Genomic DNA, 21,748 nt, shown 5'->3' with positions numbered 1-21,748 from the left:
GGAATAGTTTTGTAGGATCAGAGTATGAAATTCTACCCTTATGAGACTTTTACCTCGTCACTTTGAAACCATGTCTGCTCCACTGTGTTTTGTTTTAAAGCAGTAGTTTTTGAAAAACACTTTGAAAGTTGCTTTCTAAAGTCTTGTTGAATGAGACCTTTCATGAAGAACTGACATATATATGTTGGCATAACAAAAGGAAATTAGCAACACTGTTTTCATGTCTTCTTTTAAAAACATGACCCAAAATCATCTATAATGCACTCTATTTGTTGTAAGATAGAACAGGATATAAAACAACACTCAAACACAGCATCCTGTTTCATTTAGGGAATCATAAACAGTAAAGAATGAAGCCAACATTTTAATTATTTTTTTCTGCAGTTAGCTTAATTACTGTACACTGAGGAGACAGACTTAGGTACCTTACATCCAAAGATAATATTAAAACCTTAATCATTTAATGCAGCTGATCCATTAAAACTAGACTTTAAAAATGCTTTTGGAAAAAAAAAAACTAACAAGAGTTGGTCTTTTGACTGGCAGTTTTTAAATTTCTGATTTTTCTTCTTTCACAAACAGGAACAGATAAATGTATCCCTTAATCTCGTAAGGAGACAACTGTGTGTGTGGCTATAGGAATCATTCATGTTCTGACTTGAATACAAGTGAACCAAACCAGGACAATCTGCTTCATATCATACCGCAAAAAACCACCCTGACCTACAGAGGCAGATGGGAGGTTTTAACCTACAGCAAACTGGAAGTCACATTAAGAAGGAGAACTGCAGTATCTAAGCTAGAATCCATGCGGTGGAGGCAGTCACTTTATAGAGATGATAACCAAGCTCCTCTCCTTGGAGGTAAGTAATGAATTTCCTACAATGAAATGAGATGTAGCGACTTTTCACAGTCTCTTTAGGAAGCTCTACTTCTACTTTCATGCATTTTTTTCTTTTCACATATTAAAACACACTTGCTGTGCTTTTCTGCAGTAGCAGAAGGCAACAATACACTCTGCAAACAGAAGGACATTCACAACTTTAATGTCATACTAATAGCTCTATCTACACCAGTATTATTTTCAGATTCTATTCACTTCTCTCTTTAACTTCTAATCTACTGTTATTACTGTGATTTTCTTTTTGGCTATTACTTTTATGAAGATATCAAAACCAAATATGCAGAAAGAATTATGGAGATAAAAAAGGGGTATGTGGAAATTGTTTTATCTGTTCTTACTCACTTGTCCAGCATTCCTTTCTGCTTCAGGATGTGATGCACTTCTGCAGAAGTCTGGGGTCCTTGGAGTTTCTGACCATTCAACATTTCTTTCTCTAATTCTTCAATAGACTAAGCAGCAGAGGGAAAAAAAAAAAAGCAAAGGGGAGGTATGATAAACTTTTCAGAAGCCTGACAACATAATCTGGATGAAAAAAAATAAAAGTTACTGAGAGGTTTTTTTCTTTTTCAAAAGTAATCTTGAGTGAGCATATAGAATATTCTCCTATGTTCTTGTTTGTAAGTATTCTTAAATTTGCATCTCACAATGTCTTATCTCTCAAGCTTTTTTATTTAAATCACCACCAGCCCACCTTTTGATACCTTTACACTCATTCTAGCCAACTGACTCAGAAAACAAGAGGAAAGAGAAGGGTGCCCACTCAGATACCTCTATGGTTACTTCAGCAAATGAGGAGTGGCAGTAGGAACAGATTTCACCCAGTGAATTAGGTACCTTTCCAGTTTTAACAAATGCTTCTGCTACACGTCGATTCCGGCCACCGTAACACGTTGTGATGAGATCAGCAATGCCACAGCTCTCCAGGAAAGTGGCAGTAGAAACCTGTCCTTTGCAAAAAAATTTGGCAAAGGCGATCATCTCCATTAGGCCAAGGCGAATAACAGCAGCTTTGGTATTGTCACCGTAGCAAAGGCCATCGCAGAAACCAGCTCCTACTGCTACTACATTCTATTAGGAAGAGAAATGGGAAATGACTCAATTACTGCTTACAGATGTCCTTAAGAATGGCAAACACCTTACTACTGAAAGACTAGGTTGTCAGTTTGGGTTATTTTGGTTTGGTGATTTTGATGTCTACGGGATAACCTAAAAAAAAAAAAAAAAAGGCAAAACATTTCCAAGGATAAAAACATATCCAAGGATAAGAACATAGTTAAAGCTCTGATTGTTGCCCCTGAGGCTGTGGAGCTGTTATTATTGACCATCTTTAAGAACAAACAGGTTGCACTACACCCAAACAAGGTTTTAGCTAGATTGAGCTACTCCTGACCTGAGGTAGGGGTGAAGTTAGACTGACATCCTATAGTCGGTTTATCCAGATTTTCTTAATGATTAAAACAATAGTACAGCTAAAAAGCATTTAATGACTTCCATGATTTCATGCTAAGGGACCAAATTCAGCCAAGCCAATAGTACCCAGTCCTTTTAAGTATGCAGAATTTCTATAACCATAACAGTTAATAAAGGATTCCCAAAAGGCTCATGACACGTGAAGACCTCCCTTAGCAAAAAAAAGTTTGCTTTTTCCTTAGACCTGGTGACAACCTTCTACAAAGAATGTGCTGTTAACATTCAGCTACATGGTCCCTGCTTCGGTTACAGAACATAGACATGCAATGAGACACATTTGAGTGAAGTGACTATAAAAACTATTTTCTGGCTTTGGAGTCAGAGCAGACACTAGCCATGGTTCCCCTATCCCCACTAAAAAAATCCATCTAACACAACAAACCCTACCAAAACCCTCCAAAAAAAGATGGCATTCTGACATACAGATAAAGCAAGCAAGGAAGTAATGAATGAAGGAAGTAATATCTTCCTGCATGCAACAGCAGCAGCAGTGATCTCAGTAGAATGCACAGGAGAACCAACATTATGACTCCTAATGTAGCACTCAATGCAGGAAAAAAATAAAATTAAAAAATCAACTTTATCTGTTGATGAAGAAAGAACAATAATCAGAAGATGTTACTGAAAACAACCACTGATTAACAGCTGGTTTGGTTTTGGACTGTAAGTACTACAAATGCCAGGCAGCTGCAGAGCTGTGTCTCTAGTCATGGCTAGGTGACTCTGAATCACATGAGGCTAGAGGATCAGTCATTGCTTTTTGAGCAGCTAGCTGAAGTCTAAAGGTGATCCTAAAAATTGCAGACAGATATCCCTACATTAGACCTGAAGCAGCCCAAGACAGTCAACTTTAAAATTTGGTCATTTAATTCATCTTGGCTTAGATCTTGGCTGTGGTGATTCAGCCAAGGTACATTTTCATCAGACACCTCTTGCAGAGCAACATCTAGTATTTTTTCATTTGATGCCAAAGCAAGAGGAAGTCAAACAGATATTTAAGAAGTTTTCAGATGGGATAACCCATTCAAATGGATTTTACATGTATGTCTAATCTGTAAGTATTTATCACTCAGCTGACTCAGCTGTTCACATGACAGAACAACCTTTGGGCTTTTTCCATATACTTCTTGAACACTTCCATACTAAAGCTTCCCCTTCCCTCCAGCTTTGTCCAGTTTGACTTTCCACTTTGAAGGAGTCTACTTGATCATAATTTACAATACGATTTGGCCTACTGTATTTTGTTGTCTATTTGTACCTTTTGCAGTGTTTGTCTTTGGAGCAACAGAAATACTCTTTTAAGTAAGTTGTACCAAGACTAGTTATGTCTGAGGAAATGGGCTAGGGAACAAGGGAAGTTGTGAGTCCAACTCTTGAAACACTGAGCTCCTTGTTTGTACAATGTTCCCATTGTATGTCCTTACACAGTTTGCAAATAATGAGGAAACAAGACAACGACTGTTATATCCTGGCATACATATCCCTCAAGCCACAACTGTTAATTTACAAGGCCTACATCCGGTTTTATTTAAATCCTTGAAGAATCTCTGACAACTGTCTTGTACCTAATATACTGTAGAGAACTAATTATACCACATTGAAAGTTGTATCTTACTCAAAGATGAGCTACCCCTTTAAAAACAACAACGACAAAAAATCTCCCAAAACTTACAACTCAGTTACCCTTCAGTCCTGAACAAGAGGACTGTTTGCTGTCCCAAAGCAGACAGTTTGTTACTTGAAATCTCTGGCTTAGGCACTAAGCTGAACTTGTTTCAGGAAGATGCACAAGCAGAACACAAATTGACACACAAGGACCTAGTGGCATTATCACTGTTGTGATCTTCTGAGAAGTACATGAGGCAAGAAGGGTGACTGACCTGGCAAAAATATCTTCCTATATTTCATATGGTTGATTTTAAATGCTACTACTGACAAAGACTACACCTGAAGTGTCCTGGTTTCAGTTAACTTCCTTTTTAGTAACTGGTACAGTGCTGTGGTTTGAGTTCAGTATGAGAATAATGTTGATAACACACTGGTGTTTTGGTGGTTTGCTAAGCAGCGCTTACTTTAAGAAAGAAACTTTTTAGTGTCTCATGCTCTGCCAGTGAGGAGGTGAACAAGAGTCTGGGGAGGGGGCAACATAGCCAGGAGAGCTGATCTGAACTGGTCAAAGGGATACTCCATACCATAGAATGCCATGCCCAGCATATAAACTGGAAGCACTTGGCTGGGAGCCATCAATCGCTGCCTGGGGACAGGCTGGGCATTGGTCAGTGGGTGGTGAGCAACTGTAGTGTGCCATCACTTGTTCTTCTTGGGTTTTCATTCTGTCCTTGGGTTTTCATTCTGTCCTTCACTACAAATACTATTACTACTGCTGTTCTTGTTATTGTATTTTCTTTTATTTCAATTATCAAACTGCTTGTATTTCAGCCCATGATTTTTACTTATTTTCTACTCATTATCCTTCCCATCCCTAATAGGGGGTAGGGGGTTAGTGAGTGAACAGCTGTATGATATGTAGTTGCCAGCTGGGATTAAACCACAGCATGAATTCCTGCAGATGCAGTGGGTATGTATATGTGCAAGAGGAGAGAGTCCACATTTCCGTGAGATTAGAAATTGACTGTATTTGCATGCACACATGGGAGTCTGAGAGCCCAATAAGCAAGTGCCTACTGACAAACATGTTCCACAGGTTCAAAGATACTGTCACAATAACCCCAAAAGGACTGCAACACAATATTCCTCTTAGCCTGAGGCATTCAGAGCTCTCAAAATCACTACACGCTTAAGCAAACACACTTTCCCTATCTTGGCATTAACAGCTTTTTGCATGAAAGCACACATCCTGTAACCATGATTCACAGTGTGGTTTTATATTGCATATGGTTTTAAACTACTAAAATACTTTGCCCTAACAGACGAGCTGTTCTGGTATCCTGAAGCTGGTGTTAGTCCTAGTCCTAGTTATTCTAGAACATGAACAAGGAATGGATTTAGTTATTTTTTCACTAGGGATAGTGAAGCTATGCTCCAGAAAAGAAATGCTGATGCCAGGCAGTGCTCACAGTGTGCGTCAGAACAAATGAAAGAATGTGTCCTTTACTTCACACAAACTGCTGCAAACATGCAAGAGGTCACAAATGCAAGGTGAACAGATGACCAAGAAAACAAGGACAAGTCTGCAGACATTGCTGACAGATTGTTCTCCTACAGAGTCAGTCCTCAGAAGTATCCAATATCCAGTGTACAGCATGTTTGTGGAGTGCTCATGAAGACAGCTTCAGCAGCCATTTCTGAGGCAACCATTTTCTCCATAATTAAATGGATCAATAAAAGAACTAAGCAGAAATATTATTTTACCTTCCTTGGGCAGTGTCACAGCTCAGCATAGCCTGCTTTCCCTCTGTTTACACATGAACTTGGAGAAGCTCGTTGCTTCCCCTGAGGGCTGAGAAGAGGTCAAATGAAAAGACTCAAAAAATCAAAGACAGTAACAGCAGGACTGTCAGAGAGGTTAAGTATAAACCGTTTGCTTGCTCCTGGTGAACTTGAATTTCATTTCCACTTAATCTCAGGAAAAAGGAAAAAACTCTCACAAACAACTTCTAGAGTACGTACACTGACTATTCAACAGTGATTGCCCTAAACACACTTTGCAAGTAACAATGCTGAGTTACATAACCTGGTAAACAATAAATCCTCACTATACTTCTTACTTCTTTACTTAAGGCTTAGCTGAAGCTGGAAGGTTTAGATGAACCTGAAGCAGCCTGAAAGGCACCCCAAGCTGCTGCTGCTTCTCCTTCCTACAGTAATTCACATCTGCCTTGGTCCTTGGCTGCTGCCACTTGAGGGTTTTTAACTCTCCAGATCCCTGATCATCAGGCAGCTGGAGCACGGCTGTTTTTCCATATTCAGAGGTTAGATTCTCAATCCTCCTCCTTCTCTCAGCCACCCCTTGCTCTGCTGCACTGGGTAAGTGAGGTAAACTGGGGTATGGTTCATCCCCGAGATTGCAGCTACCAGTGTTTACATGGCCTCTCAAGGACGTGGCCAGGTTTGTACCCCAGATCAGTCTTGCCTCACATCTGTGCTGCTTCTATCACCACACTAGCACAGGTGGTAAGGACTCTAAGGACACCTCTGAGGTGATAACCTTGGGTCCATGCTGCTCTGCACTATCACATCCATCAGTATCCAACAGCACCTCCATATATAAGCATAGCTGCACATACTATTTTTAGGTGACATAACTTTTAAGCATTCATCGTCTGGTAAATGGCAGGTGTACTTGTAGGTGGCCTTGAGTCATGCTGCCTGTAAAGCCAACTGGGCACCTTGAAACAACTATCCAAATTTCAACTTCATCAATTTCTCTCCTCAACCCTTAGGAAAGGTCAATAGACAAATGTGAAATGTTCATCAGTCCTCAAAAGAAAAAAATATCCACACAAAGAACATGCCAAGCACTTTTTGTTCCAACAGCCAGGTGACAGTAGAAAGCTGTTCCTCCTCAGTACAATCAGATTTTGTAAAGTCACTGCCACTGTCTATTCAGCCAGTCTCCAAGCTGACACAAGACTGCTTTTTCATGGCACTGATTTCTGCGCTTCACTATATCTCTACCAGCCCATTGTCACAAATCTAAATACAGTAAATGAAGTGGATATTCTATACATATCCACATACATATCCATATATAAATAGCAATCAAGCACATGTTCTTTTATGATCACCCAGCTGCACTACCTAATATTACAGTCTGAACTCAAATAGGCTTCCAAAACCAAATTTCAAACCTGTAATTATCATTGTACAGGAAAGCTGTGCTCAGAGCATTCTTTATTACCCTTCTGTATTTTTCCTAAGCTTTAGGCAACCACCCACGCTGAAAATCTTCCCTGTTTAGAAAAGCTTGCAGAAATAAAAAGTGAGGTAGAGTATGGGCTTTTAACAGCTAGTCCATTATGCCAGTAACAGAAAAGTCTCCTTTTCCTAAGCTGGTATTTGCAGAAAAGTGCAGAAGCTGGGAGAATATACTGGGAGAACATATACGTTTTCCATAGTGTACTGTTTCTCATCCTTTAAATACCAACACAGGAATTCCTTTTACTATTTCTGCATCCAAAAACACTGTCTGGAGTGAGGTGTTTGCCTGTTTACTCCTGTCCTCCTTGCTGTAGTTTGCAGTGCCACTACTGACATTTTGAATTGGCACTGCTATGGGAAAAGAGTAGAGCCTCTCTTTTCCTGCCTGTGTCTCCATGCAACATGACACTGTCACCTTCTGAAATTGGAACTTCCTCCTTACAGGAAGTCAAACAAAGCTAATTTTTACTATTTTTTACTGAAGTAACTTCCCAAGTTTAACAAACTGTCAGCTGACTGAAGCTACACATTAGATTTTATTCTTTAAAAAAAGTCTACTTTTCAAATTTTTATTACAAAGACTATCAGATGAATGATAAAAAAGCAAAGCTCTGCTTGATACCCTTAGCAAACAATTCTCCTGATAGAAAATACGTACAGCTTCTAAGAAAAAACACTATTCACTATTCATATCTGAGTTTTGCATTTTGCTTTGCACTATGGAAATAAAACCTTATCCATAGGTTTAATTTTAGCTTTATTTTCTTTCAGACCCAGACATGCTCCCAATGCATTAATAAAATTTTTCAATCTTTGAGAGTAAAATAGCTCAGGACATTATTTACATGCTGCCACCACAAGATTTTGGATAAACTAGAAAGGGTTTTAAATGAAAAAATACTTTTAAAAATACTATTTTATTAATATTTTCTTTTAGATTAATGCAGACCTATATGTTTAAAGACATCACCTATACTAGAATGATGGGTCTATGCCACTTCATACCAGTTTTGCCTTTTAATTATGCAAGAAATCCACAGTACTTTTAAACCAGTTAATCTATCCTTAATTCACTTTTTGTTTAGACTATACCACGCATTTTTTGGAAATCTCAACTCAATTAATAAGATATACTGCAATCAATATGAAATGACTAGAGCACACAGAATATAAACACCTTTTCAGAAATACAACTAGACAGTTCAGTCTGCAGGATGCATGATGAATAATGAAGCAGAATAAAAATGCGGGTGTTGGAGTAGTGGTTGCTGCTGCCTATGATCTGTCCCCAACAAGCCCCTCCTGTAGAAAAGCAAGTTGAGTCAAACTTCAGGCAACGCAGTCAGACCCTCACTCAACACTCACCGCAGCTGGCTCAGCGATAGAGGCAAGAAAGGCTCTTTTTGCAGGGTTTTATTCCAGCGAAGGATATCACATGTGGCTGAAGGGAACACAGTGAGGCAAAAAGAGCACAACCATGTGGAGGAGAAAGCTTAAATAAGGGGCAAGGGTGGGGGCAGAGCTAAGGGCTGGGCAGAGGGGTTTGGTCTCCAGGGAAAGGGGGGTGGCCACCAGGGATACCAATCCAGTGAGGGGACAGGGAAAGGAGAAACCAGGGGAAGTTACACATGGGAAGTTGTGGCACAGAAGTCCATTTGGGAGTCTGCTTTTCCCCCCAGGAGGACTGACTCTATGGTAAGTAGTTACTGCCATTGCTAGGGCCGAGGACTTGGGAATTGACCGAGGTGGGAGAGTTCATGGGATGCTACAGCAGAAGAGAGCAATAAAGCAACGTTACAAAAATCCCCAAAAGTCTCACCTTAGTATCTTTCCAGGTCAAGAATAACAATCTATTTAAATTCTACTGCAATTCCAAAGAAATATTGGTATCTTGCCTGACTTAGACTTTTACAGTGGAGTTTTGAGTGTCTGCTGACTACCTGCCCAGTTTGATGGACGTGCTCATCTCTAATGCCCTTTCACGAGATTTGTCTGAATGAAAATTTCCTGAGTCAGAAGTCCTCTATCAGACAAGAACTTAAGCTAGTCAGAAAACATCCTGCTGAGCAGATTTCAAAGCAAAATAGATCTGTAAAACTTTTTCAAGGGTTTATACACAGGGATTTCTGTTCCAGTAACCTCCCACATCACCAGAGCATTTTAAAGCAATGGCTGTGGAGCTGAATGACAAGCTCCATAATCTCAAGAAATTTCTATCTATACAGTAACTCCAAAGCATGTTGCCTCAAAACACCTAATCCCATCAGTGCACAGACCCATAACCTCCTCTTTCTCAGGCCTTCCAGTATGACAGCTGTCAAGATGAAATTAAGGAAATTAATGTGCCAAAAAAATGCTATTATATCTATCCAGCTACTTTCAATAAGCAGGAATCAGAGTTCCTTATCTTACGACATCATTGCTTGGTGTGGTAGCTTTGCAAGCCAATTAATTTAGTTTATACAGAATTTCAACAGCAAAACCAAAGGCAGACAAAATAAATATACAAAACACAAAAAATAAATAAGTAAGTCAAAATAATTATTAAACCACTACATCCATCAGAAATTATTCAGGATAGGCATCAGATAATGTGAACTACAGTAATGTTTGCTAGGGTGCCAAACAACTAATGCCTCCGCTTCACAAATGGCCTGTAAATTAACCTGAAAAAATAGCCATTAAACTATCTTTAAGTTAGTCTTTGCTTCCTCTCGGCATCAATTTTGTTATAAAAAAATTTTGGATGAGTAACTGTCTAAAATAATTTTTTTCCTATTCAGGTCATTTCTGTATGTGGTTATCCACACAAACTTTATGTAGTATATATCCACAAAATATAAAACATGAGTGCTCACATTGCTTCAGTCAATGAAGAGGGGGATAGTTTTGTCAACAGATACGAAGCATTAATGCCAACTTCTTTCTCCCTTTCTTTTGGTGAACACAGTCTTGCAAAAAGAAAAAGGGAACTAAAATAGACTTAGAAATATATCAGCCAGTTAGATGAAATCAATACTTGCTTCATGACTGTGTGTAAGTTAAGTGGAAGATGTAGAAAGAGAACCTGGCAGATGGTGAGACACAGATCTAAAAGCCAGGTCTCAGAAAATGCTGCTCCCTCATTTCCCCTCTGGTTCTTCTGGAAATGTTATGTGGCAGTTTTACATATTATATAAAATACAATGAACATATTTTTTAAAATGGAAATAACCTCTTTTTTTTTTCTACAAGGATCACTATTTCATCTGTGTATCACCTGCAGCCTGATAATCTTACCTTCAGAGCACCACACAGCTCAACTGCATCTGCATCGTCTACTACAGTTATTCGGAAGTTTGGAGTCTGCAGGAGTTCTTTGAAGAGAAGGCCATTTTCCAAGATTTTGCAGCCTATTGAAAGAGAGAAAGGAAAGCTAAAAAAAAAAGGAATACTTTATTTGTATGTTATTTAGCCTTTCCTGTGCAAGCCAAAATGCCTAAAAGCAGAGATAAGGTCGTTCTATCTCAATCCTAAACAGAATCCCTGTTCTAAGAACTCTTTCACAATTTACTGTCTGCTCAGCAACAGGTTCTAAATAAAAATTCCATTAATTCTCTACACACTGTCTATTTTTTGATCACTGTCTTTAAAAAGGACAGCAAATAATAAAAAAGAGATTAATTAAGAATATAGTAGGAGCAATTCTATCAATTATTTCCAGGTCAGCACTCCAGAAAAATACCTACTGATAAAGGCATGTCAAAACTGCTTTATTAATCAAGCATGCTGCACCTGATAATTGTTTCTAAACACTAAGATGTTGTTCAACCATTCAAAATTAAGTTCAATGCAGAAGCTGTGAATGGGATATTACAAAACTAGCAATGCATAAAACTCTAAAAATTAACACTGAAAATACCCATAATATGAACTCTGTGCTATGAAGTATGAGTATGTATGAGTACCTGTATGCATATACACATACGCATGCCTTTCTAGAAACTGTAAAATCCAAGACTAGGCACATCCCCATGCTGCAAAGGTGTGCAGACACCAACACAGAACTAAAACAATTTCTAGTTTTTGTGGGAACGAAGTATTTTGAGAAATTAAAACAAGATACCTTAAAAAAACAAACAAAAAAGTCAAACCAAAACAAACATGCATGAAGGTACCATCTTTGACAATAGCACCTGAGCTGGAGAACAGAATTTATAATTGTTTATCCATGTAAAGCCATTCAGAGCCAAGAAAAATCTTAAACACAGTAATAAAATGAAGCAGCTTGTTATATGAAGGGTGATAAAAATCATGCTTGTATTTCACATGCTAAGGTTATAACCCTAGTAAGATTAGGTAAAACTGTGGTCTTCCCTCTCCCTCTATTCCCAGTATTGTCCTAGTACTTTTGGAAGTATAAACATTCTAGGAAATTCAACCAACAGCTTCTGGTAAGAGTCAGCTAATCTCGAAAACAGTGAAATTTGAGCTATTTGGTGTGCACCTGTGAGGACAGGTGCATGTTTTAAATATTCTTACAACTTGGAACAGTACCTATTGTGGTTTCACAGAATTTGTCTGCTGCCACCTCATTGGCAATGTTAGCTCCCATCAGCACACTGATGTCTATTCCCATCTTCTCTCGAATAGTGTCAGAGATCAGTTTGAGTCCCTCCGGGCCTTGATCTATTCCCTGCAGCCAACATTAAATGGAATTACTAAAAAGTCATTCATTAGGCACAGTAGAGATGCAAGCAGAACACAATTAGTCTTGTCCACAGGTGAGAAGTGAAACAAGGACTATTCAGATAGAGACTAAAGATGACAGGTATACTACCACAGGCACTTCTGCTATTTTGACCTCTCCAAGATGTCTTAGAATTGTAGGAGGTAGCACCTTAAGATTTAGGACTAAACTCTAGATTATGAAACCAGTTTTTATTCCATCCTCAAAGACCTGATTCTAAGAAGTGCTGAACATTCTGCTTTGTTAATTCAGAAATCAGGTGCTTATTATCAGTATATCCTTAACCAGTGAAGCATGACCAGTCTATCAGTTATGAACCAGACCTGAACTTGGATTTGAAATTGCACTGACACTCACAAAATGGCATCTGAATAATTTGTGTTGTGAAGAGATATCTGAACTGAGATATCAGAGGCAGGTTCCCCAGTGTATAACACCAACAACAGTTTAGCAGTAGAAATACAAATGGAACAGCCATTCACAGATATGTAGAAAGCTGAAAAACTGAGAATAATTTAACTTATAAGGATATTTTAAATCTTTCTTTATAATGCACTCTTTACAAAGTGTGAAAAAAGGGGAGAAATAGGGCCTCAGGAAAGATCACCCCACATATTAATGCTGCAGAGAGGAATAGAGTCTGGTACCCTGAACTGCCTGAACTACAACTCGAAATGAGACCACTTTCTTCCCATAAAACTCTTTTCTCCCAGCCTGCTAAATGCAGAATCCTTTTCAGTTTTTATTACAGAGGTATCGCAGATCAGCTATTGAAATAGCCATTCTTTCCCACAGTATACCACCTTCTATACAATTTTTTAATGCTGAAGATTTGATACTTTTGGGAATTAGTAATTTTGAATTATGATTTATAGGCAAAAAGTGTGATCCTGTATTACTTTCATATATACATATACATAAATACTTGTATGCTGCCAGTAGTGACATTTCAGGCAGGCAGTAATTTGCACTTCCACAGGTTAAAGGTGCTGCTGCTTAAGTAACATGGTGCAATGAAGAGACATGCAGAAATGCCTGTATAAAACCTGCCAATTACACTAATGCTTGCATTTCTTTATTATTTTTCAATTTGTATTGCTTAATGCACAGCTCTGCTTTCTTATCTTTAATGAGCCATACAGAAACAACCTGAAAGCAAGCATACAATACATGTTGCATTTTTCCCTCACAGTGCCAAAAATGTCCCCACAAAATAACTGTAAGGCCCCTCTTCCTAAGCAGACAAATAATAAACAGAAAGGCATGCACACATTGGGAACAACTCAAAAAATGTAAATACCTACCCAACAATTACTCATGCAAGTGAAAGGAGACCAGAAAGGCTTAGGTGTCAGATTCTGCTCCATTGTGAAACAGATGCAACTCCTGACAAAATCAAGATGAGCTGTACCTATTTCTTGCAGAAGTAAATCCAATACTGAATGACAGAATAAAACCCAAACACCCCTTCCCCCCTACAAAACCAAGGCTCCACCATGGGCATTTTCACAAGGCAGCAATGGTCTGCAGGCAATGCAAGTGACCTTATCAGTTGCATCCTAACATGCCTGTCAGAGCAATCCCTGGAGCCTATAAGAGGGAAATGAAAATGAGGCTGATGATGAGGTTGCCTGAAGAGTATTTTGAATGACTTTCACCTCCCCTGCATCCTGAGCTCACTGCTGTACTGCACTCTTAAGTTTTACATGGTTCCTCTCCCCACAGCCACACAGTCATTTGTAAGGTTTTAGACGAAGAGCTAATGTAAAGCAACAGAGATGCAAATGTTTCAATGGAAATGCCTATTAACCAGCAGATAAATGTCTTTATTTCCCAAAGACTCAGTTTTATTGTCAGACATTAGGCTCTGCATGAAGATTAGGCTGTCAGAAAGAAAAAAAACAAGAAAAAAAAGACTAAAAGATGACACACTGCTAACTTGACAACTAATTTAGAAAGCACAGAAACAAGATGTCCAAATAATATTTTTCAGAGCAGAACTGCACTTTAACTATCAGAGTTAACACAAGCTACTTCAACAGCATTAGCATTGAGCATGAGACCCAAAAACTATGACACTGATGAAAACAGCATACCTAAAGAATATGCAAAAGTAGAAGAAAGAATGTTGCATTAAATCTCTACCCTTTCTTCTCAAATGATACTTTTAACGATTTTATATTATGCCTTTTCAGTCATGCCTTTTCATAAAAACTGACATGTACTTTGCATTCTCCTGCAAAACATTAAGGGGCCTCGCAGCATTTCTTTGGAAAGGCTGCCTATGGATGCAGTGCTGCAATGTGACAGTGGGAAGCTGCCCAGTAACCAACTCTGCACTGCATGGCAAGTGCCACAATTTCACTTCCACCACTACACTAAGCATGGACTTTTTGTTTTGCTGGGGGTTTCCATCTGTTTGGAGATTGGCTTTTTTTAAAATGTTTTTTTTTATTCCCCTTTCACCTCTCCCTTTTTTTTTTTTTTTTTTTTTTTTTTTTTTGGCATCAAATATAGCCATTAATTAACACTCCACTAGAGCACTGGTAAACATTACACTGAACAGCAATTCCAAGGGAATATAGGCCCAGGACCCTGACTTCACATATGCTGACATAAATCCTTAGTTAGTCCATCAATTTCATTAGTTAGTCCTATCACTAGAAGAATATAAATCACATTTAGCAAATTAAAGGAGAATAAAGTTTATCTTGAGCACTTATAACAGTGCCTTATTTTACCCCTCTACGATATGAAGAGTTTTTCTACAATTTGGAGCAAGAACACTTGGGAAGCATTACTTTTTCATACCTTTCACTATTACACCGGTCAGCACTGACAAAACAATAGATTTTGTGGGCTTTGTTAGCCAAACTAAAGAGACAAGCTTGCAGTATACAGTTATAGGGGTTTTTTGTTCTTTATTGAGCACAGATCCATAAATGTATGATTTTCCAGAGATAACAGGAAACAAGGGAATGTGTGCTGAGAAAATGGCCTACAAAGCAACAACAAACCAAAATCTTCCAAGCCTTGTGGGAATAGCTTATTATATCCGGCTAAGCATACAGAGGAAAAAAGCCCACCCACCCAAAAACAATCCCAAAAATAAGCTAATCCACATTTTTATATTTTTCTGTCAGCAAAACTATAAACACTGCAGTGAAATGCCTCCCACACCTCTACCCTTTCCTATTTCCTATGCTCAAACTGTCTTTGGGCGATGCTGAACAGACTCTCTTGTTGCAACATAATATTTGACATGAACAAGAGCACTATCTTCGCAATCACATGAAATTCTCTCAGCAGTTCTTGAAATGATCAACTCAGCATGTGGGATGTGCATTAACAAACAAAGCATTATGCTTGTGCTTTGCTCTTCGTCTAATGATGCTTTTGGAAACAACAAATAAAAGACTGGAAAGCTTAGTGGTGCAAAACATACTGACTCCCTCTTTCTTTCTAAAAGTCTTGTGAAGAGCCTCATTTTCCTCTTCCTGCAAGCGCTGCGTAACAATCCACTAATGACCAAGACAAATTCTAATCTTACACCTAGAAAGGTTTAATGGACCAATCAAGTGCATATGCATGGAGACTTTGCATATCAAAATATCAAGTCATCTTGTCTTAGAAGATTCTATGACACATTCTCAGTTATTAATGCACAGTATTTATTGTACCTTTATGAGAGTTATGCCAAGGGCTTTCCTGGGTACTTGTCCTGTGATTTCATCGCAGACTTTATGGATGTACTGATGAGGAATGACAAAAACCAGCAAGTCTGCATCCTGTACCGCTTCACGAAGGTTTGGGATAGCAACCTGTGTAGTTATGGGAGAGAAAGGCTGCATAACTTTTCAAAATTAACACTGCACAAAAGTGTTATCTGATAAAAGCAGAATCACAGAATCAATTAGTTTGGAAAAGACCTCTGAGATCATTGAGTCCAACCCTGGGACAAACACCACCCAGTCTACTGGACCACAGCACTGAGTGCCACATCTAGTCCTTTTTCAAAACCTCCAGGGACAGTGACTCCACCACTTCCCTGGGCACCCCATTCTAATGTTTAGTCACTCTTTCTGTAAGAAATTCCTCCTAATATCCAAACTGAACCTCCCCAGTTTGAGCTTGAACTTGAACCCGAGCAGTTTGGCCTCATGCTGAATGCTACAAACTACTGCATTTTGTCACTGAAAATAAAACAGTAGCATAGACTCCCCAGACCAACAGCTCCAATCCAAGGTTGAGGCCAATTTTTTTTTTTTAATGGGTTCAGTCAAAGCTGTTAATCTTGTTTTCACATTTGCTTTCTTGTAAAGAAATTGAAGTAACATAAAGACCAACAGTGATAGGAAGAAAGAGTGCATTGAATTTACTTAACTGATTAATTACATAATTTTACTTGTTCAAATTTCTGATGTCATCAGTAAAATAGCATAGTCTGAAATATTATAAACCCTAGAGGTGTTAACAAAACAAATTTCTAACTCCATTTACAGCACAAGCAATATTCCCTCTTTTCCATAACTATAATTTAGCTTTTGAGCCTTACCACATTATCTGGCAGCTTGTATCCAGGGAGATACTTTACATTTTCATGGTCCTTATTTATGATATCTGTCAGTTTTCTCCCATTAATATTCTCCTCGAAGACCCACATGTTCACTGTGGAAGCAAACTTCTGTAATTTTTTTACATTATTACCTATTATTTTGGCAACTGCAGAACCCCTGCACAAAAGAAAACAAAAATAATATTTAAAAATTATGATTTCTATGACTGTAGAAAAAAAAGACTTTTTTTTAAAACAATCACAAATTCACAGATTATTTAATCAGCTACCATACAACATTTTGATCTAGTAAAATAAGTGGAAAAATACACTAGTCATTCACACATGCTGTTTTCCCTCAACTACAGCTAGAGTAGGTTGGACTGAAGCATTTACTGAAACATCCTTACTTATTTTGTTTTCTTATTGGCGATCCACTGGGAGTTGAGGTTACTGTATTTCCCCCAATCAAATTAATCTTCAAAGCTGAGGTAAAAGTGACATACTTAATTTTATTAAATGTGTCATTTTCACCTTTAAGAGATGAGAAGCTGCTTTGTTAAGATGACTGACTCGTAAGTTGTTGTACAATACTGATACTGATACTTGGCATTGAAATCCAAGAATCATTTATATGTTGCAGAAGTTATAAGCTTCATGGCTGTACAGCCAATCTCACAGAACTTAACTATTGTAACAACATCCTCTGAAGCTGCAGGGAGACAAGTCCATTACTGTTACCCTCATATTCTCCCCAAGAACAGCATACAGTGAGATCTGTATTACAGTGATCAATTCTACTTCTCAAATCTCTAAGCAATAATGAAATTAATCACAATTACAAGAGGGGGAACAAACACGATCTTCCCTTTCATCATTCTATTATACCTGTTAACCTAAATTCCTTTCTTGGGATAGGAGGCAATTTCATAATTACTGATAACCTACTAAGGAGACACAAACATTTTTAAGAGATGTGATAAAAATACAGTCATTGATCTGAGGCTTACATATATGTATGCATGTGTGTGTGTAAACTGCACACTTTATTAGGAGGTAAGAACACTAACTTTTATACTAGTTTATACTCTAGTTATACTCACACAATCCCCTAAATTTATATTGGATGTTGCTTGTGATAAACCCACAGCTGGCAACTGAACAAAGTGAGTTCATTCTGCTTCAAGAGCTTTTGATGTGGCACAACTCATTGGGCTGTATTAAAGATGTGTGCTAGCACATGGCTAAGGTCACTTTCTAAGTAGCAGCAGAAAAAAAATTAGTACCCTAAGTAGACCTTTTATAGTCAAACCATAAAACTGTGTGTCTTAAAAGACTAGAATTTACTTCTCTAATAGCACTTCACACACTAAAAATGCCCCTGGTTCAGAAGGTGATACAGAAGACAATCGCAAGCCATCTCTTATCAAGCTCGTCCAGCATGGTTTCTGCTACGCTGGTATACAGCTGAGCCTCCAAATATCAGATCCATACAAACAGCAGATCTCACATTCAATACATGTGTATGTGTTCCTCAGACAGTGCTTTGAGTTCCTTGAACAAAAGCACATTTGCTCCTACAGATTTATATACAAAGTTGGGATCCTGGCAAACCCACTGCCTTTTGTTTTGAATGTCACTACATATTCTCTGTGCTTGCTGGTGACAGAGCAAGACAGAAATAACGGAATCAGCAACTCTCTGACTGGGATTTTCAGTCTGCCAGCAAAAAGTCTGGCAGTGTGTACTACTTATGTGAGACATTAATTTCCATTACTATTTAACACTTAAATGCCTGAGTTGTCTTTTTTTTTTTTTTTTTTTTTTCCCACCCTTTGAATGCAGTATTAAGATAAGTGAAGATTTGCCTAGTCTTAGTTTCTGAATTCAAGAAGATTCTCCTGACTGGCTTCTCTGGTTCATCATTTCCCATGATGCTGGAACCACTCTTTCAGGACCATTTCACAGTTGGTCTGCTTTCCCCTCATCGCTTTTTAACTATAGCACAAGGCCAAAAAGCTCCTTAATTTGCCCTGATAACAGCAGCAGCGGAGGTCACAACATGCAAGTGGAAACGATATAATTATCTAGTTCTACCACTGTCCCTGTAAAATCACCTCAGTTAAGCCACAGTTCCTCCCAGTTTCCTACAAGATCCTAGGTGCATAAACCCCTCTGTCCAATAACTTCCCATCTCTTCCCAAATTTTACAGCTTATGTTTAAGTTTGGCAATCACGTTACTTAAAGACCGGTTGCAAGAAAACAGTGAAGGATAAATTCTGGCTGTGCACACGTCATTAATCTGCCCTGGAAGTGTTATCAGAACAGGCTACAGTACATGACCAAGACAGCGTTTGCAGTGCTTTAAATGACTCTGGGCACTGTCCTGGAATCCCACAGTTCCAAGGCATATTCCCAAGGTGTACTCTCTCAACACTCCAGACACCTTACTTTATTCCCTGTCTTAAAAGATCCTAACAGAATCACTGATCCAGCAGCAGAGCAACCCTAAAAGGGCAAGGCCAGCAGACAGCACAGCTCCTGCTCTGCCATACTGAGCCATCTGTCCTGCCCCATGATCTTCCATCAGGTGTCAAGTGACCCCTGCCAAGTAAACTTCATTGTTAAGGTGACCTTCTTGTAGCAAACCAAACAAACAAGTCTGACTGGAAGTAGTTATTCAACCAAGGTGGCTGGCTTAACCCTTCTAAATCTACTGTCCTGCCAAGCTCCTTTAGGGCTTTTTCATCCCAGATATAGGTTAAAGAGCTATGAGAAGACTTGTCTGATGGAATCACCTCACACAGAACCCCAAAATCCACTGTCTCCAAACTGGTCAAGATGCCAAACCCCACTCAGATCAACTACTTACATGCCTACAATTTAGGCAGCGACAATCACACACTCTTATAACTCAGGCTTCAAAAGTAAATAATCCCCAAATAGCAATGATCAGAAGTTTACAAATGCTTCAATTTCTTTCTGGTTACCTGCTTTAATGCATTAAATACTAATACTTTAATTAAATATTTTAGGACTGCAAGCTGCAGTTCAAAAGGCACTTACAAGGTATACAAATGTATTTCAATTTAGTTCAATGATTACACATACCACTGAATCACTGTGCTCTTTGCAGTCAGGGTTTGGTGTCCATCATCCCATGGACTTTGAAGAAGGAAGCACCTACCTCTCCAAGAATTATGATTTTCAATTTTTTATTACTTTGGTTTCTGCTTTACTCACATGAAAAACCCTGCCATTACATATGAAAGAAGCTGTTAGTTATTTAAATACATTTATTCCCAAAAGAAAGAGAGAATGCTACTACCAGGCAGCAGCTTTTTTCTTTCTCTCAGCACAAGAGATATGGGCATTTTGCCACCAACTCATCCTATTAGGCAGGAACTTTTCTTATTTATTAATCTGATCCACTGAAGTGAAAACAAAATACACTTGCATGTATTGCTGGTAGGCAATATCTACAAATCCTTTTGCTTCTGCAAGCGTTTCACAGTGAATCAAATACAAATGGAGTCAAAGTTCCTGTGAAACTTTTTCTAGACTTCAACTATAGAACAACAGCCATCACACTTCTAAAATACAAGGTCTAATTGCATAATTTCCTTGTGATATATAGTGCAATGCACACATTTTACAGGCTGGTGCAAGGAAAGCAAGAGGTACTGCACTGAAACGTCAGCTGCTGGTATTTTTAACAGCACCAAAAGCCAACTGCATGGAGTGGGCAGGGGTGAGCAACAAGTCTAAAATCATCCTGACAAAAGACTGGCAAATTTGGTTTAATAAAACACAGTGCCTTGCTCTACACGGAATTTCTCCGAGTTTAATGTCTTAAAACCCAACGCTACCTGAGTAATGTGTGCTTAGCATTAGTAATTGAAAGTGACAAACTGTGAAGACCTATTTCTATAACACTTAATCATACTTAATTTATTCACTCTAAAGAGGGATCTGGTGTAAGAAAAAGGAATAACTAAAGGCAAAGGGTTATTAACACGATACTCCTCTTGAAGAATGATGTCAAGTAAGCCTTTTGCTTTCAGTGGATGAAGAAACAAGTTTACTTAAGTCTAATTATAAACTAGAGATAGAAACGGCAATAAAACCTTGTCTCAAGCTCTCGGTGTGCCTCAGCATAATCAGTTTGGGAAAAAAAAAAAAAAGAAGGCATTCTGAATAACCTAGTGTTTCGCAATTCTTGTTTGAACTGTCTTTGAAAATAGACACATAGGAACACAGAAAACCCTGAACAACACTTTTGTAGACAAGTGAGGTTGTTAGTGAAGCTCTACAGGCAGGGCGTAGTTGGAAAAAAAAATTTAAAATGTGTAGCATCTTTAATGTCTACGTCATCTGATATCAGATAAAGCACACAACAAATACCAGGTTAAAAATATCCTAGAACAACTTATTCGCAGGACACGCGGGTGTTTACAAGCACTAAAAGTGCGTGCTCTATTCTGCCGCTTCTTCCTCCGAGTACGTCACGGCAGCACCTCCGCTCCGAGGGAGCCGGGGGCACGACGAGCCCCCGGGCAGGGCAGGAAGAGCCCTCCCGCATGGAACAAGCGTGACCCAGAGCCCGCCACGGTCCGGCGACACCGTGTTCCACCGCCGGCACCGGGCGGCCTCACGGCCGCCGCCACCCGAGGAGACCGCGGCCGCGGCGCCGGGCGGGAACCGACAGCAAGGCCCGGGCGGGCACCGCCTCCGGGAAAGCCGGACCGCCGAGGTGCCCGCCTTGCCAGGGGCCGCCGCACTCACCAGTTGCCCGAGCCCACGATGCAGACCTTGAGGGGGCCGACGGAGAGCGACATGGCAGCGCCGCCCGCGCCCCGCCACAGCGGCCGCGGCGAAGAGCTCCGTGAGGCGCCCGCCCCCCGCTCCCGCCTCCGCCGTCAGGGCATCGCCCGCTCTCCCTCCGCCCCTGCGGCGTGACGGGAACTGTAGTTCCGGCCCCCGGCCGCCGGGTCTGCGGGGGACGCGACGGCTCCCGGGCAGGACGAGGTAAATGGGGCCCTCGAACAAAGCAGGCAATCCCCTGTGGCATATCACAGGGCCACAGAATCATTTAGGTTCTAAAAGACATCTGAGAGCATCGAATCCAACCTGTGGCCGAACACCACAACTGAGCATGGCACTGAGTGGCCACATCCAGTCTTTCCTTAAACACCTTCAGCGACAGTG

The 21,748-nt window shown here is 39.5% G+C and overlaps 1 protein-coding gene across 3 annotated transcripts in view; it reads right to left on the bottom strand.

The window, feature by feature from the left end:
* Nucleotides 1-21,435, bottom strand: part of GPD1L (glycerol-3-phosphate dehydrogenase 1 like) — a 39,620-nt gene extending 18,185 nt beyond the window's left edge. For 2 of the 3 annotated variants that reach the window (XM_053953255.1, XM_053953251.1), the window contains exons 1-7: nt 21,326-21,435; nt 16,540-16,717; nt 15,665-15,805; nt 11,792-11,930; nt 10,535-10,647; nt 1,739-1,972; nt 1,247-1,353 (exon numbers count right to left, since the gene is read on the bottom strand). In XM_053953255.1, the coding sequence (XP_053809230.1) occupies nt 1,247-1,353; nt 1,739-1,972; nt 10,535-10,647; nt 11,792-11,930; nt 15,665-15,805; nt 16,540-16,717; nt 21,326-21,378 (965 nt within the window). In that variant the 5' untranslated portion in view covers nt 21,379-21,435. The remainder of the gene's footprint in view (nt 1-1,246; nt 1,354-1,738; nt 1,973-10,534; nt 10,648-11,791; nt 11,931-15,664; nt 15,806-16,539; nt 16,718-21,325) is intronic. The other variant, XM_053953258.1, reaches the window with a different exon arrangement.
* Nucleotides 21,436-21,748: the final 313 nt, after the last annotated feature.

The sequence above is a fragment of the Vidua chalybeata genome, chromosome 1 (genome assembly GCF_026979565.1).
Source record: "Vidua chalybeata isolate OUT-0048 chromosome 1, bVidCha1 merged haplotype, whole genome shotgun sequence".
NCBI classification, from domain to species: Eukaryota; Metazoa; Chordata; class Aves; order Passeriformes; family Viduidae; genus Vidua; species Vidua chalybeata.
The sequence above is the reverse complement of the archived record's forward strand: the minus strand, read 5'-3'. Positions and strand labels throughout refer to the sequence as shown.